This window comes from Amblyraja radiata, chromosome 32, assembly GCF_010909765.2.
Source record: "Amblyraja radiata isolate CabotCenter1 chromosome 32, sAmbRad1.1.pri, whole genome shotgun sequence".
In the NCBI taxonomy this organism is placed as follows: Eukaryota; Metazoa; Chordata; class Chondrichthyes; order Rajiformes; family Rajidae; genus Amblyraja; species Amblyraja radiata.
In genome coordinates, this window is record NC_045987.1 from 21428734 (window position 1) to 21456273 (window position 27540).

At 39.8% G+C, this 27540-nt stretch overlaps 1 protein-coding gene across 7 annotated transcripts in view; it reads right to left on the minus strand.

The window, feature by feature from the left end:
• nr6a1 (nuclear receptor subfamily 6 group A member 1) overlaps positions 1-27540 on the minus strand; it is a 238002-nt gene that overhangs the window by 22182 nt on the left and 188280 nt on the right. For 4 of the 7 annotated variants that reach the window (XM_033048646.1, XM_033048641.1, XM_033048647.1 and 1 more), the window contains 6 exons: positions 13966-14021; positions 11450-11607; positions 9079-9306; positions 7997-8251; positions 1690-1707; positions 146-267 (listed from right to left, as the gene is read on the minus strand). In XM_033048646.1, coding sequence (XP_032904537.1) covers positions 146-267; positions 1690-1707; positions 7997-8251; positions 9079-9306; positions 11450-11607; positions 13966-14021 — 837 coding nt within the window. The remainder of the gene's footprint in view (positions 1-145; positions 268-1689; positions 1708-7996; positions 8252-9078; positions 9307-11449; positions 11608-13965; positions 14022-27540) is intronic. The other 3 variants (XM_033048643.1, XM_033048645.1, XM_033048644.1) reach the window with 3 other exon arrangements.

Genomic DNA, 27540 nt, shown 5'->3' on the forward strand with positions numbered 1-27540 from the left:
GGCTCCCCATGTCACACCTTGCCTGAATTTTGTTGCCATGGAAGTGTGGCAGGAATGATTAAAATTGACTCCATTGGGTTTCTGCGTAAGATTGAGCAAAGAGGAAATTAGCTAAAATTATTCAAAGTATCGCAGAACATCTTACCTTGATTGAGAAAGTTGATGGCTTTCATGCAAACATATTCCTCATTGCTAACCTTCAGCTGTTGAAATTTTCTAAAGAGGTAGATTAGTCGTTCCATAACTTCCATTCCCTCCTCACTGAATCTAAGGGAGCAAAATTAGATGCCTGATAAGACAACATATTGATTTTACCACAAGCATTACAATAAGCTACACATCTGAAATAGAAATTCAATTCATTTTAGTGATTTGTTTGTGAACAAGTTACTTATTGCGTGTAACATTATATATTTTTTCAAAAATCCCCCAAACGCACATCCAGTTCTCATTGAGCCTTCAATTGAGGTACAGAGACGGTAGACAGTCGAAGCCTTTTTTCCCCCAGGATTGAAAAAAATCAAATGCTAGAGGGCATAGCATTAAATGATGGAGGCCAAGTGTAAAGAAAATGTGCAGGACAAGTTTTATTTTACACAGAGGGTGGCGAGTGCCTGGAACACACTGCCGGGGGTGGTGGTGGTTGAGGCAGATGTGATAGTGGCATTTAGGAGGCACATGGATATGCAGGGAATAAAGGCATATGGATTATGTGCCGGCAGACAAGTGTTGGTCTTGGCATCATGTTCAGTACAGACACTGTGGGCCAAAGGGCCTGTTCTTGTGCTATACTGCCCGATGTTCTACTTGACAGGAAACTCAAGACATTTAGTGAACAGTGAATTTTGTAGTATATATACATTGCTGTGTGTTAAATATTTCCGGGTCATTCTTCACTCAAAGATTGTTTAAAACTGCATTTTAAGAGAAATTACATTTAGAATTTTCTCAAGGATTAGACACAATCATAATATTCATCCTGTCATCGTAAAATGGTAATAGATTTGTACACAGTGGTTGGGTGGATTTGTGGATGTTATTTTTTAAATCCAGCCCACCGTAGATACTGTGATTCTGTTCTGTGGAAGAATTGGCCGAATCAGGCTATGTATTGTGTCTGATTTTACAAGGAAGTAATAATAGAAGTGATTAAATATTTGCTCAAGCACTAAAATTAATCATCAATATGAACTTTTCAGCTGATTCTAAACCAGAGACTGCAGGTGCACATCTGCACTTTAAAAAAAATTAATGCACTGGAATTCCTCCCATTTTATAAAATGAAACCGGAACATTTGTTAGTTTTCACTGAACACTTGTCAATTTTATAAATTCCTAAGATTGATAATCATCCCTTCTATCTCTAAAGTTATTACTGCTTTGCCTTCTGCCCACATTCCTCCCTTATATGGCATAAAGCATACATCACTAGCTAAGGCAGAGCTGTCATTGATGTACAAAACTCCTCCACAGCTCCTGACTTTCCCTCTTTCAAACAATTCAGAATTTATGACAATATGTCACTAACAGAAAATATTGAAGCACTTAAGTCGTGTTTCCTAGCAAAAAAAGATTTTTGTATTTTATTTCAAAGCCAACATTTTAATGACATAATTCAGTAAGATAGACTTAAGGTGGATTTTTAAAGGCAACCAAACGAATATAAATCATACAGAAAGCCATGCCTACCTGCAATAAATAATCATTCTTCAACGTAGGAGGAAAGTAGGGGGGAAATGAATACACATTAAAGATGCCATGCAGTTGTTCATGTATAAAATTACTTGCTATAAAAACTCATTAGTGCCAAGTTTGAGATTGTCACTGGATGGTGCAACTGAGCCACTCCTGCAGCAATTCACATTCTATGTATCAGAATAATGTGGCTAATCTCAAGTCAAATGATAAATCTTCAAAACCTTGATAAAGGAATGGCTGAGAAAACACATTACATAAATCTGGTTCAAATTAGTGATGGAAGGCAGCATTTAAAATAGCAAAATTTACCAATGAATTCATGTAACTATGAATAAAACCAAAAGATAAATCATGTTGCTTGATAAGAATCCTTAAGAAAATTTAACATACCAAAATAAATTTTAAAATGCTTCATACTTGTGAGACAAGCCATTGGATTTAGTTTCCTTTATTGCAATCTTGAATTTGACAGCTTTTTTTAAAAAAAGTTTCTGTTTGAAAAGTAAGAGTTTGAAATCTTCCAGTTTAAAAAATGTATTCTCATTTTACTCTGCCTCATTAAATGGATTCTTACTTATTTGCACCTAATTCAGGCTGGCAGTCATTCATATCTCAGTTCCAAATTAGATGTGACAATAAACAGACCTTTGAAACCCTTGAATTTATTCATCAAAACGCCAATAATGTTAAAGCATTATTTCCGAAGCTCAAAGCCTTCAAATTTCATATATGCCGATCAAAAACCAAATGTAAGCAATATGACTTGTCAACTCAAAATAGGATTGAGAGCAAGTGTTTAACAGAGCATTACTTCAACTCCAGAGATGCTGGAGTCAATTGATTCACTTCTGTAGTACTTTTACTGCTCAGAGACAGAGTTATACAGCAAGGAGAAAGGCCATTTAGCCAAACTTGTCCATTTTGGCATTCTGGGCCAATACCATTTGTTTCTTGCCCCTCTAAACTCTTCCTTTTGATATATCTGTCCAAATGTCTTTTGAAAGTTGTAATTGAATCTGCTTTTAGAGCTTCCTCTGGCAGTTTATTCCAGATACAGACTACCCTCTTAGTACAAATGTTGTCCCTGAGATTCCTTTTAAATTCCTTTATTCCTTTGTACAAGGCGTTGGTGAGGCTGCATTTGGAGTATTATGTTCAGTTTTGGTCACCCTGCTTGCTGTAGGAAGACTTATCTGGAAAAAGTAGAGAAGAACTACGAGGATATTGTCAGGACTTGAGGGCCTTAGTTTCAGGGAAAAGTTGGACAGCCTAGGACTTTATTTCTTGGAATGCAGGAGGATGAGGGATGATCTTATCGAAGTGTATAAAATCATGAGGAAAATAGATGGGCGAACGCACAAGGTCCATTACCCAGAGTAGGGGAATCAAGAATGCAGAGGTAATAGGTTGAAGGGGAGAAGCGGAAAGATTCAATAGGAACCCAAAGAGCAACTTTTTCACGCAGAGGGTGGTGGGTATATGATATGAGCTGCCAGAGGAGGTAGTTGAGGCAGGTTGAATTTAACATTTAAAATACAATTGAACAGGAACATGAATAGGAGAGATTCAGAGGGATATGGGCCAAACGCAGACAGGTGGAATGTGTAGATGGAGCATCTTGGTCGGCATGGGCTAATTGGGCCTAAGGACCCGTTTCCATGCCTTATCCCCCATCTTAGGCCTGTGTCCTCTTGTTTGTAAATCCTTTTCCCTGGAAAAAGGACTGATTGTTCACTCTATCCGTGCCCCTCTTGATCTAATGTAGCTCTTTGAGATCATCCCTCAGACTCCTACGAGAAAAAATGTTCCAGCCGATCTAACCTCTCTCTGTAACTCAAACCTGCAAGTTCCAGTGAATTTCCTCTGCACCTTTTCTAAAGTGACGTATCCTTCCTATAGCTGAGGAACCACAAAAGGGGAACAGTACTCCAAGTGTGATCTCACCAACAGCTTGTACAGCTATATCAAGATATCCAACTTTTGTACTCAATCCTCTTCCCATGGAAGGAAAGAGTGCCAGACACTTTTTTCTGCCCATTTGACTCATCACTTTCAGGGAACCACGCACCTGTACTCCCAGATCACTATCTACAACACTGTAGGACTCCACCATTTACAATGCGAGTCCTGCCCTTGTGTGACATAGCAAAGTGTAACGCCTCATGCTTGGCATAGTTAAATTCCTTTTGCTATTTCGTGGCCAATCTTCACATCCAATCTAGACCCTGTTTATCCTTCCTTGCTGTCTGTGAGACTACCAATTTTGCTGTCCTATGCAAATTTACTAACAATGTCAGCTTAGTTACCATCCAGATCATTAATTTAGATAACAGTGAATTCAGCACATGCCTCCAATCAGAAAAACAAGCCTCCACAACTACCCTCTGACTCTTTCCTCAAGGCCAATTTGAATCCAATCGTCTAGCTCACCTTTAATTTCATGTGATCCTTCCAGACTTGTCTACCTTGTCAAAAGCCTTGTTAATTATTTGTTTTTTAACCAAACTACACCAATGAGAGTAGTGATAACCTTGGGCCAAACACAAGCAAATGGGCCTCGCTCAAATAGCTATCTTCGTCGCCAAGAATGAGTTGGCCTGAAGGACGTTTCCATGCACCATAACTCTATGTAACATGGAATTTACATTCCAATGGCAACAAAATTGAGAACTTTCAAGTAAAATGCATCTGCAAGAACCCAACTGCAAACACTCTAAAATGATTGCCTTATTGAATGAAGTGTAATTGAACTTTTAAATTATATACTATGTATAATTACCAATAAATTAATTGACAATGGACACCTGGTTTCAATTCCCTCTGCTCAAAATATAAATTTTTTTTAATCTTTGGAGAGGACAACGTTTTATAAAAATAAGCCCCTTTACTTCTTAATTTGCTGTATGTTAATTCATCATTTTGTTTAGCCTTTCATCCTGCTTGATGCCTTCCATGATGCCATAGAACCTCGAGAAGTACTAGGCCTAGCAGAAATCCTTTTTCTAAATTAGACTTTAATATCTAGCATCATAAAAAACAGGAACTACAGTGCACTCCATAATGTTTAGGACAAAGACCATCATTTATTTATTTGCCTCTGTACTCCACAATTTGAGATTTGAAATAGAGAAAAAAATCACATGTGGTTAAAGTGCACATTGTCAAATTTTATTAAAGGGTATATTTATACATTTTGGTTTCACCATGTAGAAATTACAGCTGTGTTTATACATAGTCCCCCCATTTTAGGGCACCATAATGTTTGGGACACATGGTTTCACAGGCGTTTGTAATTGCTCAGTTGTGTTTAAATGCCTCCTTAATGCAGATATAAACGAGCTCTCAGCACTTAGTCTTTCCTCCAGTCTTTCCATCACGTTTGGAAACTTTTATTGTTGTTTATCAACATGAGGACCAAAGTTGTGCTAATGAAAGTCAAATAAGCCATTATGAAACTGATAAACAAGAATACAACTGTTAGAGACATTAGCCAAACCTTAGGCTTACCAAACTCAACTGTTTGGAACATCATTAAGAAGAAGGAGCACTGGTGAGCTTATTAATCGCGAAGGGATTGGCAAGCCAAGAAAGACCTCCGCAGCTAATGACAGAATAATTCTCTCAATAATAAAGAATAATCCCCAAACACCTCTCCGACAGATCAGAAACACTCTTCAGGAGTCAGGTGTGGATTTGTCAATGACCACTGTCCGCAGAAGACTTCATGAACAGAAATACAGAGGCAACACAGCAAGATACAAACCACTGGTTAGCTGCAAAAATAGGATGGCCAGGTTACAGTTTGCCAAGAAGTACTTAAAAGAGCGACCAGTCTGGAAAAAAGGTTTTGAGGAACTGCCCAAGATCCAAAGTATACCACCTCATCTGTGAAACATGGTAGTGGGGGTGGTATGGCCTAGGCATGTATGGCTGCTGAAGGTACTGGCTCACTTATATCAATTGATGATACAACAGCTGATAGTAGTAGCATAATGAATTCTGAAGTGTATAGACACATCCTCTCTGCTCGTTCAAATAAATGCCTCAAAATTAATTTGCCGGCGGTTCATTCTACAGCAAGACAATGATCCCAAACAGGATCAACCGCAAGAAATGCAACACCTGTCCCTTCACCTCCCCCCTCGACTCCATTCAAGGTCCCAAGCAGTCGTTCCAGGTGCGACAAAGGTTCACCTGTATCTCCTCCAACCTCATCTACTGCATCCGCTGCTCTAGATGTCAGCTCATTTACATCGGTGAGACCAAGCGTAGGTTGGGCGATCGTTTCGCCGAACACCTCCGCTCAGTCCGCAATAACCTACCTGACCTCCCGGTGGCTCAGCACTTCAACTCCCCCTCCCATTCCCAATCCGACCTCTCTGTCCTGGGTCTCCTCCATTGCCAGAGTGAGCAACAGCGGAAATTGGAGGAACAGCACCTCATATTCCGTCTGGGGTCCTTGCGTCCTTATGGCATTAACATTGAATTCTCCCAATTTGGCTAGCCCGTGCTGTCCCCTCCCCTTCCTTAACCCTCTAGCTGTCTCCTCCCACCCTCCCATTCGCCCGCCCTCGGGCTCCTCCTCCTCCTCCCCTTTTCCTTCTTTCTTTCCCCACCCCCCATCAGTCTGAAGAAGGGTTTCGGCCCGAAACGTCGCCTATTTCCTTCGCTCCATAGATGCTGCTGCACCCGCTGAGTTTCCCCAGCAATTGTGTGTACCTTCGATATTCCAGCATCTGCAGTTCCCTTTTGAACACAATAATCCCAAACATACTGTTAAAGCAACAAAGGAGTTTGTCAAAGCTAAAAAATGGTCAATTCTTGAGTGACCAAGTCAATCACCCGATCTTAACCCAAGTGAGCATGCCTTTTCTATGCTGAAGATAAAACTGAAGGGGATTATCCCCCAAAACAAGCCTAAGCTAAAGATGGATGCAATACAGGCCTGGTAGATCATCACCAGAGAAGACACCCAGCAACTGGTGATGTCCAAGAATCGCAGACTTCAGGCAGTCATTGCATGCAAAGGATGTTCCACAAAATACTCAACATAACTACTTTAATTTACATGTCATTGTTGTGTCCCAAACATTATGGTGCCCTGAAATGAGGGGACGATGTATCAACGCTACTTGGTGAAACCAAAATGTATAAAAATGGCCTTTATTAAAATCTGACAATGTGCACTTTAACCACATGTGATATTTTCTATTACAAATCTCAAATTGTGGAGTAGACGCAAATAAATAAATGACAGGTCTTTGTCCCAAACATTATGGAAGATACTGTATGTGAGATATCCAGCAAGACATGCAACATTTGTGGAGAGGGAAACAGATATTTCAGTTCCAAGACCTTTCATTAGAACTGCACATTCTTCCAGTTCTGATGGACCATTGACCTAGACTGTTAACTGTTTGCTTCTCTACAGATGGCATTTCAGAATTTTTCACATTTAATGGCTTGATTTAATTTTAAGTGTTTGAGATATTTTCAAATGTTTCTGAAAATGTCTAAACATTTTAACAGCCAGCTATTCCAGGGAATGTCTTTAGTCAGCTGCCAGTGGTTTTGCTTTGTGAACTGGGATTATTTTGTGTACCCCCCCCCTACCCCCCCCCCCCCAAATAATGATAGTTATGCAGCCAAACTGGGTGAAGACCTGTTCAGCAATTTAACTCAAGTTTACTATGGGTGAGCTGTGGATTAGTGGCCTATTTGGATGGGTTGCCACTGTCCAGAAATTCTGGGCCATTAGTAGATGAAAATGAAGTAGAGAACCATCAATAGGCAAGACCAGTTGCTTGTGTTTACAAGACTGTGGTGGCCACAGATATTAATACATTGTCAGGTCTAACTGAATGTTCATTATGAAATGAAAGTGTATAAACTAAATGTATGTTGCAAATTATGGAAGGTAATTATATTCCACTATGACATTGTGACGATAGCCATAGAGTTTCAAACCACAGTTAGAACAACTGAAGATGTATTGCTACAAGTCAGTATGTAAAAGTGTGTCCATTTTTGAAATATTATTGGAATGATCAGGTGGGTGTTCTGCTCTCACTTAACATATTAAGAATCCAATGCACCCAATAATTATTGGGGTCTTTTACTTCATGATTTTGCTATTGTGAATTATTCAATGTTTAACAATTTTCACACCGTAATATACTGAAAGCTGAAGTAATTAGATACTTAAACAAGGGAGCTAAAAATTACTGCATCTGGACTAGAATGCAAAGTTTAGGTTACAGTCAGATCAGGTGTGATTGAATTAAATGACACATCTCACCTTTGGAGTTCTTCATCAGATGGCGCATACTTTGAAGTGACATCAGCAAGATCTCCAAAAATTTGTCGGTCATAGACAGTGAGGGAAGAAAGGAGGATGAGCTCCTGCCAGGTGGAACTTAGCAAGCAGGTGTAATCTTTGATTGATAATTCACAGAAAAATGGCAACTTTTTGATCCAGCCAATTTGCCTGAAAAGCAACTCATCGGCCAAGCGGCAAAGCAGAGCAAATAGTTCTGCCTGAGTTACTTTATACCTGTTAAAACACATACAAACATATTTAGACCCTGGGTTACAACAATCAATTTTGGAAAACCACAAAACTTCAATGTATTTTGATTATTAGTTGTGGTAAAATAAAATATTTTTCATTATAAACACTAACCTAAAATATGGAAGAGAACATTTTACTCATCAAGAACCAGGATCACTGCCCGTAATCTGCCCATGATTGCTGTAGCCTTTTCAAAACGAGTTAGTTACACTCATTTTTTTTTTTAAATCATCGTTGATGTCTTTATCCTCATCTGCAAATCATTCCATGGTTTGGCTCTTCAAATCTCTCCCTTCTTCTTTCCTATTGTTTTTAAAACACTTATCTCCGTCCTCATACCAAACTAATTATTTCTTCCCCTCTACTCAGATTACCATAAATAGCAACATATTTAGACATTTTGCATTCAGTTTTAAGGTCAAAATGTCCTCAATGCTACATTCAGTTTTAAGCCTTTTGCCCAGACGTTTAGCCCCTGTTTACCCTATTTCTTACTCCATTTTCCAGAGTTCATTACCTACATAGCAGTCTGAGAACCCCCTCTGTACAAAGTGAATAAAGAAATATCAGAAGGTACACAAAATTGCTGGGGAAACTCAGCGGGTGCAATATCAGTACTTTTTGATTGAGCTTTTAATCTCTGTTGAATTATTTAGCAACTGGAAGTTTTATTACTACTCAACTGATCCTATTTTTTTGGCATTTTTATTAGAAATTAATGTTAATAACAGAAGCATTAGAAACATCCGATGCAACAAACAGACGCAAATAAGTTATTGCAGTTCATCATTGCAATAAACTGTACTCACCCGTCTTCAATCAGCATTGGTGTTGCAAGAGGTTCAAGGTCTTCTGCTCCAACCAACTGGCTTACCAGAGTATGTGACTGAGGATCTAAGTTGCGGGGTTGAGGTGGCAACAGACCCGAATGAGCAGCATAACTAAAAAGGTGCGGCAGGTACTGATAGTGCGCGGAGACTGGTGTCCCTATGAATTGATCCCTGAGTGCAGTGTACCCATTCAGTTCCATTGATCTGCTGAAGAGAAAAGGCACAAACATTGTTGTTTTTCTATCTATTATTTATCTTGGTATTACGTGTGGTATTCATTTCTCTTCCCCACTTCCCCCAAGGTGTTAATAAATTGCTTTTTTTAACTGCTGTAGTTGTTCTGCTGAAGATACTCCTGCAGTGCAGTTCAAGGAGGTCCGTGTTATGATGTGTGTATGACTTGAAGAACTACCTACTGGGAGAGTCAAAGTAGCTACTGACCAAGTTGTCTAACGGAGCAAGTCCCATTTGCAGCTAACCCATAACCCTCCAAACCTTTCCTATCCATGTAACTATACAAGTGCCTTTTAAATGTTGTGCTTGTACCTGACTACCACTTTCTCAGGTAGCTCCTTCCAGATAAATAAGAATTAGAATCATTCAGCACAGAAACAAGCCTTTCAGCCAAACTCTGTCCATGCTGACCATGATGCACCATCTAAGTTGTCCCACTTGCCCGAGTATGACCCATATCCCTGCAAATCTTTCCCAATAGTCATACACACCACCCTCTATGCGGAAAAAGTTTCCCCTCAGGTCCCTTTTAAATCCTTCCCTTCACTGCTTAAATCTAAGCCCTCTAGTTTTATATTCACCTACCCTTGGGAAAGGAATGACTATCTTATCTATGCCTCTCGATTTTATAAATCTCTGTAAGGTTACCCCTCCACCTCCCACAATTTAAAAACCTCAAGTCAAAATTTTACTTTTAAACCAAAGATGCAAGCTTTCAACTTTGAGGATGAATGTGATTTTCAAGCCTGCCAACTTAATGCCATCTTTTGACTGGCTGTATGTGTTTGTGATTTTGTTGACCAAATTGGAATTACAGTATGCTGCAAAACGAATTGAATCTATGCTCAACACAAATAGTTTTTTTTTTTTAACCTTGTACAATCAAATTTTATAAAAAACTGAATGGCTATTCCACATTCAGGGCAATATTTTGCATCTGGATCACACACGTCTGTTTTGTTAACCTGAGCAGAGGACCTCACATCTTTTAAAAATATATTGTTTCATAAAATCTATTTTATATTAGAGCAGCATATAGCCCTATTAAACACCCAGAATCCATAATCTATGGAGTGCAGCCAAGCTGCAAATTGCTACTCTTCCACCCACATTTACCTGCAGCATCTGAATGGGTACATTTCCGACATAACTGGTGTTAGCTGACAGTCAGCTCACTGAAGGGAAATACAACTAACACACCAGCCAGATGCTTGATTAGAACCTAATCAGCAAGGCCCTTTGGAATTTTGACAGCCAGTTAAGCCAGGCCACCAAGCAGAACCAGGTGTCAGAAATAACTTTTTGAATGTCTGTTCATGCTGCTGACATTCACAAATATTCAGAAAGTAGTCAAAGATAAAGTTTTGAATTTAAAAGTAACATTTAATTAAAACACTCAAAAGTGCATTTGCTGGGCAGTGGCGAAGTTGTAGAGCTGCTGCCTCACAGTACTAGAGACCCAAGTTCGATCCCGACCTCGGGTGCTGTCTGTGTGGAGTTTGCACGCTCTCCCTGTGACCACATTAATTTCCTTCAGGTGCTCTGGTTTTTTCCCATATCTGTAGAGAAGTGTGGGTTTGAAGGTCAATTGGTCCCTATAAATTGCTCCTCATGTGTCGGGAGTGGATACGAAAGTGGGATAACGTATAACATGTGAATGGCTAGCGTGGACTTGGTGGATCGAAGGTCCTGTTACCATGCTGTATCGTTCAATCAGTCAATTTATTGAATGAATTTAAAAAATGATACATGACTCTTTGTGTCATTGTTGTACATGGAAATGAATGAAGCTGCTAAATTGTATTCAATGCCATTTTTTTACTGCATATAGTTTCTATTTCTTATTTCTATTTCTTAATAGGTTTTGTTTTACTTCAACAGAAGCAAAGTAGATTGAGATCTAAGTAGCAAGACACAAACCACACAAGTCTTTATTTTCAAAATCAATACTAAAGCATGTGAATGACTAATTCATCATATTTTGAATCTTCTCATTTGGTAAGCATTACATAAGTGGATTAAATAAATACAAATGAATTGCTGCAAATATGGAATTAAAAATACTTCATTATTTATCTCATGATCCTATTTTCATGTTTATCTCAATTGTTCCCACCTTGAGGAAGGAGTAGAAACAGGTGATGGTTGGTTCCCCTCAGATATACCGTTGCCAGGGGAGCTGTGATCACTGTCTCCATTGTTACTCCACGAATTGTTAGCCTCCTCCTTAAATTCTTGTCCCGACATAATTCTTTCAATCTCTTCTTCAGATATCTGAAATACACAGCAAAATATTTCTAGCTGCAACATTGATTGGCAGTGAAAGTGAATGCTTCTTTGTGAATGCTGCCTTATATTAAAATGAAACTTCTTCTTTGTTTCATGCAATGTTGATAAGATGGTGAAGAAAGAGATTAGAAGATGAGTGGGAGTGGGAGTGGGGAGAGAGTGAAGTGTGTGTGGAACAAAAATTGCATTATAGACCTATTACATTTCTTGCAAAAATCCCTAAATGTTCCATAGTTAATTATGTTCATATTAGATACAACAACATGTAAAAGGTAGTACAGGTACACAACCTTTTATCCGAAAGCCTTGGGACCAGACACTTCTCGGATTTCGGAATTTTTCGGATTTCGGAATGGAATATTTTTAGCGTAGATTTTAACGGGTGGCTCGTGCTCGTGGTCGCGAGTTTGCGCCTCGATCCCGGCAGTTACTCGGTGAGGGAGGTAGCGCGGGCGGCTTGGAAAGTCTGGAGCGGCTGCCTCCTCCCCGGACACCGGGGCACTCGTAGCTCTCAGGCCATGCCGGTTGGAGCTCCGACCCCAGCGAACTGATCCCTGGCTCCACGGCGCTCCAAATCCAGCGCGGCCCGACGCCCGCAGCCCCAGCTCCGTGATGTTGGGAGTCGGCGGCGGTGCAGCGCTGGGATACCAGTGGGGAGCGGGCAATGCCTTACCGGGTCGCCGTGCGGTAAGCTCCGGAGCGCTGTGGCCGCCGACTCCCAACATCGCGGAGCTGTGGCTGCGGGTGTCCGGCCGCGGGCCGCGCTGGATTTGGAGCGCCGCGCAGCCAGAGGTAAAGTTCTTATAGCTCCGCTATAAGATCTTTGGCCAGGGGTAAAGTTCGCCGGGGTCGGAGCTCCAAATCTAGCACGCGATGTTGGGAGTCGGCGGCCACAGCGCTCCGGAGCTTACTGCACGGCGACCCGGTAAGGCATTGCTCCCCGCTGGTATCCCAGCACTGCGCCGCCGCCGACTCCCAACATCGCGGAGCTGGGGCTGCGGGCGGCGCTGGATTTGGAGCGCCGCAGAGCCAGGGATCGAGTTCGGCGGGGTCCGAGCTCCAACCGCCGCTCCATTTTCGATGGTAGGCCGCGAGGACAGGGCGAAGAAGCAGCTTGGAGGGATGCTGCCTCTCCGACCAGGTAAGGGACTAAGAATTAAAGTCCCCCCCCCTCACACCAGCAGCTACAGTAGTACAGACCTGGGTTGACCGTGGGTCGTTTTGGGTCAAGTTTGGCGCCAAACGCGAGCTTTGGTGTGCAGACGACATCCAGGAAAAAAATGTCCGGTTTTCGGAGCTTTTCGGTTTCAGGAATTTCGGATAAAAGGTTGTGTACCTGTAGTTATTTCAGACCATTTGTGGTAAAATGGCTCAAGGTAGGTTTCTTCCCAACTCCTACTATCGAACATTATGACGAGAAAAACTACTATTCTTGCAGGGTATTTAATTTTTTGTATACGAGGATGATTTCAACTGCTCACAAAATAGACCTATTCAATGCTTTCCCTCTATAGGAAATCTATAGAATGCATCATCTATAGACACTGGGAATTTTTATATATATAATGTTGGCTTTAAGATACGATAAACAAGTGTTAGTATGTAAACGGGTCACTGTTCTTCTGCTTCTGTCTCTTTACCATAAGTTTTCCTGAACAAACTTTTCTTCTTTATAAATACGCACCACTGTGATGTTAATTTTTTGGTGGCCAGTTATATGCCAAGTTAATACATCAAATCTTTTACTAGATTACATTAAATATTTAATTTTAGGTTGATTAATACATTACGATAAGGTTTGGATATGATTTGCATTTTCAATTGGGAGCTTACCTGCTGAAAATAATTATGAATGGACATTATTATTCTAATTCCTATTTCTAACATTTGGGACAGGAGGAGACAAGAAAGCCTTGATATGAAAGTGAGGAGAGCAGAAGGATCTTAATGCAGACAATCATGTGGCAAGATCAAAGGTGGAGCAAAGGAACAAGGGGTTGAAAAAAATTGGTGGAATTGTGCACAAGCCCCCCAACAAATGGTAATGCCAGGATGGTAATCACAGAAGACTAATTTGCATATTGACTAGTTATCATTTGGAGCATGTATTCATGGAGTGCAGAAGAGATTGATTTCTACATCATTATGTTGTGGAACCAATCGGGGAAAAAAGCTATTTAAATTCAATAATCTGTAAGGAGAGAGGTTTAATTATAATACGTTCTATTCATGGAGAACAATTACTCCTAAATTCACTCAATTGAACCGTGGAACAATAAAATTAAACTGTTCTTGCACTACTATTCTGTAGAGTTTAATTTCCTAGAATGATAAAGCACGTACCTGAACAGGACCAATACTTTTGTTTCTACCTCCCGGCATTCCATCCTCCCTGATTGCTGAAAAACATTTTTAAACAATTTGACTTTGATTTAACTGTTAGATTATAAATGCAAAAAGATGATTAGATTTCTGTCAATGTTATTCAGAGGTAATCTTTCACAGGCAAACAGAATTCTCCAAATATTGTAAGAAAGTGCAGGTGGTTCTCAGATCATGCAAGGGTTCTGTCCCAGAGAATTGAACGTAAACTAATTTTTCCACAAGTCACAAAAGAACAGTTTCCACCAAAAACAAGATAAAAATCTATTGCCCAAAATAATTGCTTCGTGATTCAATTTAAAATTTTTCTCAGTACAGCATTGTGTTGTGGTCCGTTTTCTATAGCGATCCATATTGGACGTCTCTGCATACACTTCCTGTAATTTGGGAGAAATTGCAGAAGTAATATTTCTGTAATTCAGGTCATCCATAACCTTGGCAGCCCCTGTGGTTTGTTTATTTTGCCTTTCTTAAAAGTAGTGAAACTAAGTATCTTGCCACTTAATGTCAAGTTTCAAAATACCAATTAAAAAAAAAAATTAAAGCAGTAACATTTTTAAATTTACAAAAATATTTTCTATGTTATAAAATTATTGGAACTAAATGTTCTTAAAAATATCAGGATACATTCTTCAAGAATAATACAATTGATATAACAGGTCCACAAAAAAAATCATACAAACTATATGCACATGTGAATGTTTGCATTTATAAAATGACTTGTATTTTAAAACATGAATTTCATCTCTTAGAATGTGTACCTCAATGTAATAACTGTTAATACAAATTAAGAATTTACTTCATGCTGCACTCCCAAATTGAAATCTGCTGAAATAGAAATTGTGCATTTTATGATATGAATCTTGAATTTAGTATTTCAACCTTGGCATTTCTGATCATATTCCAAGAGCACGTACCTTTCTATATGACCATCTTCAAAACAAAAGAAATCCAGTAACCGCAAGCAGCAGCAAAAATAACCGTTTCCCAAATAACCAGTTAAGATATGCCCTCACTGATTATTATAATTGAAACCTCTTTCTGCAAGACATTAACAGAAATCTGGAAACACTTAGCAGGCTAAGCAGCATCCATGGAAAGAGAAACCCACTGAACACCTCTCAGTCCAACACAAAACTGATGAAGGATCTACGATTTGGGATACTGGTTCTGTTTGTTTTTCTGTGAATCCTGAGTGTTTCCTGCAATTTATTTTTTATTTCAGATTTTAGATTTTTACTGAGCCAAATCTGATTGACAGTGGCTGTGATTCAAAAGCCATTCCCAATGACGAACATCATAGACCTAATGAGTGAAAATGCTGCCAAACTGCTGTAGTGCTGGATCACTCGGAGTCTGATCCTACCGGGATTCTCCTGCATCACTCTGGAGAATGTTTGATCATGCTGGGTGCAGAGACATTGTTCATTTGAATAGGATTGCAGCTTGTGGAAGAGGAAAGGTTTGCTACTATTTTTAATTCTTTTACTTGAGCTTGATGTTTTTAATGATATTGAATAATTGGGAAGTGTTTTCATTTGTTTTCATTTTTTCATGTTTCTTGAGGACACTAGTTCATAGCAAATTTCCATGCCAGCGCCTAGAAAGGTTTTGCAGCACTTAAGATGAAAAGTGCATCTTCAACATAGTTCATGAATTTAAAAACTGAGAAAATGGAAGAAGTTTACTTTCCTTACAAGATTGAGGAGATTCAGTATATCGATGAACACTGACATCAACTACAAATTCACCGATTCCCATAGTTATCTGGACTACACTTTCTTCAAACCTGCCTCTTGCAAAGACCCTATCCCCTACTCTCAATCTCGTCATCTCCGCCTCATCTATTCCGAAGATGAAGCTTTCCATTCTCGGACATCTGCGATGTCCTTTTTCTTCAGTAAATGTAGTTTCCATCCTGCAATCATAGATGGTTGCCTCACCAGCGTTACCTCTGTGTTCCGTTGTGAAGTTCACACTTCTTCGCACCCCATACGGAACAAGGATAGAGTTTCTCTGGTCCTCACCTTTCATGCCACCAGCCTCCGCATCCAACACATAATTCTCCAACATTTCCGCCACCTCCAACATGATTCCACCATCAGTCACATCTTTCCATCTGCACCACTGTCTGCCATTTACAGCAACCACTCCCTCTACAACTACTTAGTTCACTCATCCCTTCCCACTCAAACCAACCCTCCCCAGGCACTTTCCCCTGCAAGTACAGGAGATATTACACATGTCCTTATACCTCCTCCCTCACATCCTTCCAGAGATTCCCAGCTGTCCTTTCTGGTGAGACAGAGGTCCACGTGCACCTCCTCTAACCCCATCTACTGCATCCAGTATTCCTGAAGTGTCCTCCTTTTCATCAGTTTGACCCGGCATCGACACGATGACCGTTTCACCAAAAACATGTGCTCGGTCCGCCAACGCCTATTGGATCTCCTGGTTGATAAACATTTTAACAACCCTTTTTGTCCTTTCTATACTGGACCTCCTCCATTGCGAGTGAGGCCACATGAACTTTGAATTCTCCAATTTTAGGTAATTAACACCAAACCTCCCCAGTCTCCCAGTCTCCCAGTCTCCCACCCTCCTTCCCCCTTTCCATGTCCCACTGGGACTTGCACCCATTTGTCCCCTCTCCCTGCTCTTCTCTTTATATTCCCTCCTTTAGCTTCACAATTCACAACTATCTTTATCTCACACCTTATCTTTTCAGCTCTGGCCTTTGTCCAACCATCAGCCTACCACCCCCCCACCACCTGCATCCATCTTTAACTTGCAAAGTTTTGTCCTGCCCCTCCCCTCTTCCAGTTTTCTTCCCTCCCCCAGCAAAATAGGTCAGTAGAAAGGTTCCAACCTGAAACTATACCTATCCATTTTGTCCAGAGATGCTGCCTGACCCACTGAGTTACTCCTTCACTTTGTGCATTTTTCCAGGTGATGCTGTTCCTTTGACAAGTCAGGTCAGTCACAGGGTTAGATCGAGGATCCTTGCATCGAATCACCAATCAGTTTCAATGTCAACAAATGGAGAGATAAGGCAGGTGACAACATGAACCTCCTTAATGTAATGCAGCAACAATTGGAGGCATACACAAAGTCAGTTCTTCGATCACTGACTTTCACCAGTCACTACAATAGCTGACCACTTGGAGGTGATTACTTATAACGCTACATCATCTTGCACCATTTTTTTTCAACAGCAGCCTTAACCCGACAATTCGCTTCCACGTACAGTACCGCCATGATGCACATTCCTGGACTTTTAACACCCATTAATAATGGCGATAATTTGAATCTCAAATCGCCTTTCAAATTAAATTAAAAGGGAAACAGTCAACAATAGGTAAAGGACTGGCAGCCAGGTTCCCTCTCCATTTTTTAAAGAATGGCCATCTCTAAGTACTGGAAGGGGGCTTTAAAGAAGGTGGAGATGGAGGTAGAATTCAAGGGTAGTGTCCATACTCCAGAATCGTGCGCACATTGCCACTGAAAGATATGTTGAACAGAATCATTATACTTGCACTATTACAACAGATGACATTTAGTCATATTAATTAGGAAAGTGTAACAATAATTATCCTTCACAGAAGAAATAGAAGCAAGATCTTGGAATTAGATGCAGCTCCAAACAAAACTTTCACTCAATCCATCTCTGGCAAGATATAATGTGGTTTATCCAGCCCAGGAATTTTAAAGAGATTGTTTAGGAGATTGCATTAATAACACCATGCCACATAAAAAACTCAGGTTGTACAGCCTATGTTTCAGATACTTTCAGTAGTGCCAGCACTACCGTGGAATCTAATACCTCACAAATCAATGCACAGCACTGGCATAGGAAGCTAAATGATCTTGCTTTTATGTATTCCTAATAATCTAAATGATTAAACCATCACAATCTGATGACCTTGTAGGTACCAGAATGTGGTATGACCAGGCTTGTACCTACAAAAAAAGTGTGCACACCTGTATGCCTCTTGGAGTGGACTGTGGTGGGTTAGTTAAAGGAGAGGACAGTTAAAATATTGTCACAGTTGTACCATTCTAATATTATGGATTCTGTTTTATTTTTCAAACCCATAGCTCCTGCCCTCACAAGAAACAAATATGGTGTGCAAATAAAAAAGGGGAGATTGAAAGCCAGCATAACAGATCTTGTCCTCACTATCTTTTGGTATTAAAATATATGGGCGAAGTTGCAGAAGTAATATTTCCATAACTCAGGTCATCCATAACCTTAGGTGGACAAAATGCTGGAGAAACTCAGCGGGTGAGGCAGCATCTATGGAGCGAAGGAAATAGGCAACGTTTCGGGTCGAAACCCTTCTTCAGACATCTGCAGTTCCTTCTTAAACATCCTGTGGTTTGTTTACTTTGCTTTTCTTAAAAGCGGTTCTTAAGTATCTCGCCACTTAATGTGTCACAGTCAACTTTAAAAATACCAACTTTTAAAAATTAAAGTAGTAATATTTTAAAATTTACAAAAATATTTTCAACCTGATTAAATTATTGGAACTAAACGTTCTAAAAAAATGTCAGGATACATTCTTCAAGAATAATACAATTTATATACAGGTCCACAAAAAAAAAAAATCATACAAACTGTATGCACATGTGAATGTTTGCATTTTTAAAATGATTTAAAATATTTTAAAACATGAATTTCATCTCTCATAGAATGTGTACCTCAATGTAATAACTGTTAAAGCTGGCATTCATTGAAAGATACAGTTTGGAAAAAGGCCCTTTGGCTAACCTTGTACATTACACTAATGCTGCATTAATCCATTTTTTTTCTCTCCACATTCCCATCAGCTCTCCACAGGTTCTACCACTAATCTACACACTAGGGGCAATTTACAGCTGCCAATTAACTACCAGCCAACATATCTTTGGGATATGAGGGGAAACCAAAAATCCAGAGGAAACTCATGCGATCACAGAGAGAACATACAAACTCCACACAGACAGCACCCAAGGATCTCTAATGCTTAGAGGCAGTGGGTCTACCAGCTGTACCATCTGGTCATTAATTGCTGTTTGAGATCTATTGACTGAAACAATTTGCTCTATTATTGCAAGTATACTCTGAGGGCATCACAGATTTTAGCCTGATCATACTATGACAAAACATAAGTGAACTGATCTTGCATCACAGGAAGAATTTAAGCCCATTCTCGATGCCCAAAGAGCAGTGATCTCATCCCTTCCCAGTTGAGGAAAAAAATTTCACAAAGTGCTAGAGTAACTCAGGGGGTCAAACATCATTTCTGGAGACATGGATAGGCGACATTTTGGATCGGTACCCTTCTGTGAACAGATTGTTATGGTGGGGAGAAAGCTGGAAGACAGGTGAGGGCAGGATAAAACCAGGCGTGCGTGGATACGGGCAACTGGAGATTTTGATTTGGCAGACGGTTGAATAAAGGCCAGAGATGAAAAGACAGATTGTGAGATTAAGGGATAAAGAAAGAACCGGCGAGAAATATTAACCCAGAGGAAGGAATATAGGTTAGGGGGCGAAGGGATATGGATAGGGAGAAATAAGTGCGCATCCAGTTGGGGAACAGTGAAGAGAGGTGAAATAGGGGAGAGGGAGTGTGTGTAGATATAGGTTACCTAAAATTGGAGAATTCAATGTTCATACCGTTGGTTTTTAAATTATGCAAACGGAATACGAGGTGCTGTTCATTCCAGTTTGCGTGTGGCCTCACTCTGGCAATGGAGGATGCCCATGACAGAAAAGTTAATTTGGGAAAGGGAAGGGTAGTTAAAATGGTTAGAAACTAGGAGATCCAAAAGGTCTTGGCATGCCGTGGGCAAGTATTTGGCCAAACAGTCGCCTTGTCTTGGGACTGCATTTTGACTGCTTGTACATTACAAGATAGCTATGTGTGGATTTTTTTTTCAGTTAGAGTTCTGAGACCACACAAGTGTTGCCAAATAACTGATGAGAGATGGGCCTGACTGCAAGATGTTCTCAGCCATCAAATACTGATAACACAATTCTGGGGAAAAAAACATAACTTCACAACAGCTGCTGATAAAAAAAATATATAATATGCCATTCTGAAAAATTTTACCAATTTGACCAATTTTCTCTATTATTATTGAATTTCTAATACACTCAAACAAGTTGATTAAATGATTCTTGCAATCAATTCTTGCTATTAAAGCCGTGCACCACTAATCGAAGTTATGAGTGTAATGTTAAGTCCTCTATTTTACTCATTTTGCAAAGGTCTTTAGTTATCTGTATCAATGCAAGGTTCTTTAATGTGCAAGCCTGACAAATGCCAAGCAAATATAGTAAACTTCAGGGAATGTAACTAAAAAGTTGATCTCATTTATCCCGCAGAGTATTTGAGCAATACTGACAAGGCTGGCCTTTAATATACATCACGAAGTGCCCCTTGGGTAGCTTGCAAGGGCAAATCAGAGGGCAGTTGCAAACCAGCAATACTACAGTGGAATTGGACCCCCAAGGATGGTAGATTTTCTTCTTCATAAGATAGTGAATCATATTTGTTGTTTCATGGTTAACATCACTGACACTAGCATTTTATTCCAGATTTAAATAATTCTCTTTACATCCTCCAGCTGTTGAAATGGGATTTAAGTTTGTATGGCTGAAGGGACAGTCTAGATTTTCCAATACTCGTTCAGGACTTCAATCACCACACAAAACTGAATGTTTAAAGGCAGAAATTTTTGAACACTGGAGCCTCAGTAGTTGCTGCTGATGGTGGGATAAAGGAAAGGGCACACATGAGAGGAAACTTAGAAATTATTTTCCCATCACTACTTGTCACTGACCAGAATATCAGAGCAATTTGTTTTTTGTGATTCCCTTTTCGATCAATGTTTTTAAAAAATCTTTGTTTCATCATTTTCTGCTTTGTCTTCAGAACTACTGCTGGTCAATTTTCCCAATTATATCCAATATTTTACACAATTTCTTCAATAAATAGTCTTGCTGATCTGAATTCTAATTACATTATTATCATAAATAGAACACTGACATTTGCAATGGTTTAACATTAGAACATATAGAATATTGATATTGCACACACTGATCTTCCTCAATCATTCATAAAGTTACATTACCTTATCAGATAGTTCAAGCCAGAATTTTGTTTGAATGAAGTTGTTTACCTAAAACTGTTAAATTGCTAATCTGCTGTGAAATGCAGACCATTAAATTAGCACACTCTTTGGATCAACAATATTAGCAGATGATGATGCAGGTTAAATAGCTATCTTGCCTTTTTGTGTTTTTCATTCTTCTTTAAATAGGCTGTTTTATCCAGGCCTTATTCTTCTCACTGTACTCACATTTGTCTTGACAAACAGCGCTTCTATTTATAGACCGAAACAAACCGTGCCAAGACAAATTTCTGAATCAGGCTGCCTTAACTCAAAAGCCCTCGGGACGTGTATTTCCAGTCACTTGCCAGTTTTTTTCCCATATGCCACAATTTGGCATGCTCACAACAGAGCACTTTACAACCAAATGTAATATTGATGATATTTTGCTACTATTACAACATAGAAAGCACAGCAGCCAATGTGCACTAGCAAACTGTCAGAAATAGTAATGTGATAATAGCCAATTAATCTTTGTAGAAATACCTCAGAATTGAGCGAATTAGCTGCTAAATGGAAAATATCAGATATTTTCAATGCTTTTTCCTCAGACATGGTCTCGGGAAAGGGGGGGGGGGGGGGGTCAAATAAGGATTCTATTTTGAATAGCAGGTACACTATCACAAAAATTGGAATAAATATCAGAAACCTAAACGGAATCTAAACTAAGCCAAATACCAAAACTTAGGAGGTGGCAAAGGGCCATATGCTTCTTTTTGTGCATTACTGCAGAGTAAGCAACTCATTTGTCCTCAATGCCTCATTTATTCTGTTGAGAATGTGTTATTTAAGAATATATTGTCATTTCCACAGAAATACCAAGGCGATGTGCATTGACAAATAATTTTGTGATTTGATTTTCCAATGCTAATCAGATTTGCCTGTAGATCTATATCCCCCTAAACCCTTCCTATCAACTACCTGCCCAAATATTTTTTAAATGTTGTAATTGTGTCTATCTCTACCACTGGCAATTCATTTCATGTTCCAACCACCCTGTGGGGGAAAAACCTGCTCCTCGAGCTCTTCTTTAAATCTTTCCCCTCTCACCGTAAACCTATGTTCTTTTGTTTTAAACTCTTCTACCCCAGGAAGACAACTGACCATCTACCATATTTATCACTCTCATAATTTCATATTCCTCCAATATCACAGATCTTTGTGCCAGAGAAAATACTCAGCCACTTCATTCTTTCCTTACAACCCCTCCAGACCAGGCGACACTTTAGTGACTCTTTTCTGCATCTTCTTGAGTTGAATCACATCCTTTCTATAACATGACAACTAGAATACTTCAACTGTGGCCTAACCAATGATTTGTACAAGAATAACAAGACATCCCAACTCCTATACTCAATGCCTTGGACAATGAAAATAAGCATACCATATGCCCTCTTTATCACTGTCTACCACTTTTAGGGAACTGTTTATTTGGACCCTAAGGTCTCGCTGTTCAATAACACTGTATATTAATATATACTGGGGGGTTTTAAGTGAGTTGTTAATATATAGCATGGTGATGTGGTGTCTACATTTCATCTTCAATACTAAAATTACTTACTTTAAACTTCACAACAATACTGCTATTATTTAAATACTATGTTAAAAAATCAGTTATATTTCCATTGGAAACTCTTAATATATATATATATCTCATAATTACTAAAACTCTTCGTCGTGTGTGTGTGAGAATAAATATCTGGTTAGTTCCTATTTTCTTCCAAACGCTAAGTCACAGCCTTTCCATTTTCACACATCCTACTCCCATTTTTCCCGTCGAGGTGATAAACATCTTCCCGTCGCATTCCCACCTATATTTCCGAAGTTGTTAATCGTTTTAAGTTTTAAAACAGCCCGAAAACTCACACATTTCGGGAAACAAAAACCCCGAGTGACATCCCAATGCACTCGCAAGGCAGGACGGGACATCCCGGGAGGGAGAGGCACTCCAGCGCTCGGAGTGAACGAGGAGTGGCGGCGGCTGCCGGTGCCCGACGCCTGGTGGGGATGGTGGTGCTGGAGCTGGAGTGAGGGCCAAGCCCGGGGCTTAGGATGGGGCCATGACCGGGGCCGAGAAAGAAGCGCTGCTGGAACCAAGGACGAGCCTGGGTCCTGGACAAGCCCGAAGATGAGCTGACGGCTGAAGTCTACAGCCAGGGCTGGGCCGAGCTGGGTAGGTCCTGGGGCAGGGAATGGGAGTGAAATTAATAGGTTAGATATTTACAAGCACATGGGGCTCAAATTATTATTACATAGAAAATAGGTGCAGGAGGAGGCCATTCGGACCTTCGAGCCAGCACCGCCATTCATTGTGATCATGGCTGATCGTCCCCTATCAATAACCTGTGCCTGCCTTCTCCCCATATCCCTTGACTTCACTAGCCCCTAGAGCTCTATCTAACTCTCTCTTAAATCCATCCACTGACTTGGCCTCCACTGCCCTCTGTGGCAGGGAATTCCATAAATTCACAACTCTCTGGGTGAACATTTTTTTCTCACCTCAGTCTTAAATGACCTCCCCTTTATTCTAAGACTGTGGCCCCTGGTTCTGGACTCGCCCAACATTGGGAACATTTTCCTGCATCTAGTTTGTCCAGTCCTTTTATAATTTTATATGTTTCTATAAGATCATCCCCTCATCCTTCTAAACTCCAGTGAATACAAGCCTAGTCTTTTCAATCTTTCCTCATATGACAGTATTCTATCCAATCATTCTAATTGTAAGAAAATATTGTTGACATAACGTTAATTTTCCACTCGTACAGGTTCACTACAATTAAATGGTGACTACAATGACATTTACTGCTCACTGTACCACCTAGTGGCAAGGATTGTCATAGACTTCCCATTTATTGAAGGAAATTCTTAGTCCTTGTGAACACTAATCAATCTCAGTATAAAATACAACAAAAATCATTTCAAAACTGACAACTTATTTTAGAATGGTGGTGGAAAGTTGCAAAGGCGGCGTTTTAGACATCTGGTCTTCTTCAGTCAGTGTATTGAGTATGGAAATTGGGACATTATGTTACGGTTGTACAAGATGATAGTGAGGCTCGACTTGGAATATTGTGTTCAGTTTTGGTCACTGCTATAAGAAAGATGGCATTAAGCTACAAAGAGTGCAGAAAAGGTTTGCAAGAATGTTGCCAGAACTGAGTCATTGTGAGAGGTTGGCAAGCGAGGAGTTTCTTCCATGGAGCACAGGATAATTAGGGAGTGATTTTATTGAGATATATAAACAAATTACAAGGGGCACAATTAGAGTGAATGCAGACAATATGTTTCCCAGGATTGGAGAATCAAGAACAATGGGGCATAGGTTTAAAGTGGGAGGGGAAAGTAGAGCTGAAGGGCCAGTTTCCATGATGTTCAACTCTAGGACATTAAAGTAGCATTTTATAAAAGTTTGCTGCAAAAGTAAATGGTTTTATATAATCTGTTACAGATTGCCAAGCATGTTGGAGTGTGCACCCTTAGCATATATCGTGCCCTCCATAACGTTTGGAACAAAGACCCATCATTTATTTAGTTGCCTCTGTATCCACAATTTGAGATTTGTAAAAAAAAAATCACATGTGGTTAAAGTGCACATTGTCAGATTTTAATAAAAGCCATTTTTCTACATTTTGGTTTCACCATGTAGAAATCACAGCAGTGTTTATACATAGTCCCCCCATTTCAGGGCACCATAATGTTTGGGAAACAGCAATGTCATGTAAATGAAAGTAGTCTGGTTTAATATTTGTATAAGAAAGAACTGCAGATGCTGGAAAAATCGAAGGTAGACAAAAGTGCTGGAGAAACTCAGCGGGTGAGGCAGCATCTATGGAGTGAAGGAATAGGTGACGATTCGGGTCGAGACGGTGTCGACCCGAAACGTCACCTATTCCTTGCTCCATAGATGCTGCCTCACCCGCTGAGTTTCTCCAGCATTTTTGTCTACCTGGTTTAGTATTTTGTTGCATATCCTTTGCATGCAATGACTGCTTGAAATCTGCGATGGACATGGACATCATCAGTTACTGGGTGTCTTCTCTGGTGATGCTCTGCCAGGCCTGTATTGCAACCATCTTTAGCTTATGCTTGTTTTGGGGGCTAGTACCCCTTCCTTTTCTCTTCAGCATATAAAAGTCATGCTCAATGGGTTCAGATTGGGCGATTGACTTGACCACTCAAGCATTTACCATTTTTAGCAGCTTTGAAAAACTCCTTTGTTGCTTTAGCAGTACATTTGGGATCATTGTCTTGCTGTAGAATGAACCGCTGGCCAATGAGTTTTGAGGCATTTGTTTGAACTTGAGCAGATAGGATGTGTCCATACACTTCAGAATTTATTATGCTACTACCATCAGCAGTTGTATCATCAATGACGATATGTGAGTCAGTACCTTCAGCAGCCATACATGCCCAGGCCATAACACCTCCATCACCATGTTTCACAGATGAGATGGTATGCTTTGGATCTTGGGCTGTTCCTTCTCTCCTCCATACTTTGCTCTTGCCATCACTCTGATATAAATTAATCTTTGTCTCATCTGTCCACAAGACCTTTTTCCCAGAACTGTGGTTGTTCTTTTAAGTACTTCTTGGAAAACTGTAACCTGGCCATCCTATTTTTGTGGCTAATCAGTGGTTTGCATCTTGCAGTGTAGCCTCTGTATTTCTTTTCATGAAGTCTTCTGCGGACAGTGGTCACTGACAAATCCACACCTGACTCCTGAAGAGTGTTTCTGATCTGTCGGACTTGGGGATTTTTCTTTGTTATAGAGAGAATTCTTCTGTCATCAGATGTGGAGGTCTTCCTTGACCTGTCAGTCCCTTTGCGATTAGTAAGCTCACTTTCTTCTTAATGATGTTCCAAACGGTTTATTTTGGCTTTGGTTTGGCTAATAGTTTTATTCGTGTTTCTCAGTCTCATAATGGCTTTGATGACTTTCTTTGACACAACTTTGGTCCTCATGTTGATAAACAGCAATAAAAGTTTCCAGAGGTGATGCAAAGACTGGAGGAAAGACTAGGTACTGAGAGCTCTCTTCTACCTGCACTAATGAGGCAATTAAACACACCTGAGCAATTAGAAAGGTCTGTGAAGCCATGTGTCCCAAACATTATGGTGCCCTGAAATGGGAGGGGGGGACGGGGGATTTAACAAGTTTTATTTCTCCCTTTTTAATAGTTAATGTGCATTCTTGGTAGTGGGGAGAGGGTTGGACAGTAGAAAATCGAGGATGGATATCTGTTTCCACGAAGGCCAGATTATTGAAATAAGATAGATCACAAAATGCTGGAGTAACTCAGCGGGACAGGTAGCATCTCTGGAGAGAAGGGATGGGTAACGTTTCGGGTCAAGGCACTGCTTCAGATTAAATAAGCTGTGTTTACCATTTATTTGTTTTGAATTCTTGAATATCCTTTTCCTTAATTTATCTGACATAAACATCAAACAGTTTTCCAGTATTTTCAATACTGAAAATAACGATTAGTCTGTAAACAAAGACAAAGTGATAAATAAGCACACAGTTGTATTTATAGACAATAGGTGCAGGAGTAGGCCATTCGGATCTTTGAGCCAGCACTGCTATTCAATGTGATCATGGCTGATCATCCCCAATCAGTACCCCGTTCGTGCCTTCTCCCCATATCCCCTGACTCCACTATTTTTAAGAGCCCTATCCAATTATTTAAACCTTTATTACAGTTTCAGATGTTCTTTTGCATTTCTAGTTTTAATAACTGTTCTGTACTCAATAACATTTGGGACTTTTCTAATATTCAATCAATGTCACTTCAATCTGGATGTCAATGAACATTTAACATATTTATGGCTTAAAAATGGCCAACCAAGCATGCATATCAACCAAATATTTATTGGAAACATCCAGTCTGAATCAGTCTCCATAGAGAGCAAAAACACTCAAAATTCAAATGCTAACCTAATCCAAAATAATTTTAAAATTATATTCCATAATTGTAAAACACTGTCCAAATTCACTAACATCAGACTGGGCGGAACTGACAATATGATGAAAATAACTGATCAAAATTCAGCCTATTCTAGATGTAAGGTGCAAAATTGTTTGAAGTATTGCTTGTCCACCAAAATATAGTGAGTCACATCAGAACAATGAGCAATTTATGTTGACGGAGTTAATCAGTTAAAGATTTCAAAAGAAACCACTTGCTGAGCATGCTGGGGATGCAACTGGTACACTGAACCATTGAATGGGATACAAAATACACTGATAAACACTTAGGCAATTTGTCCTACAATCCTTACAATCTTTTAGCTAAAAGGCTACAAATTGATTTACAAGGCTGTTGTGGTTTCATCAAGCAGTGCATACCCTACACTTGAAGGGAGTTGGTCCTTTA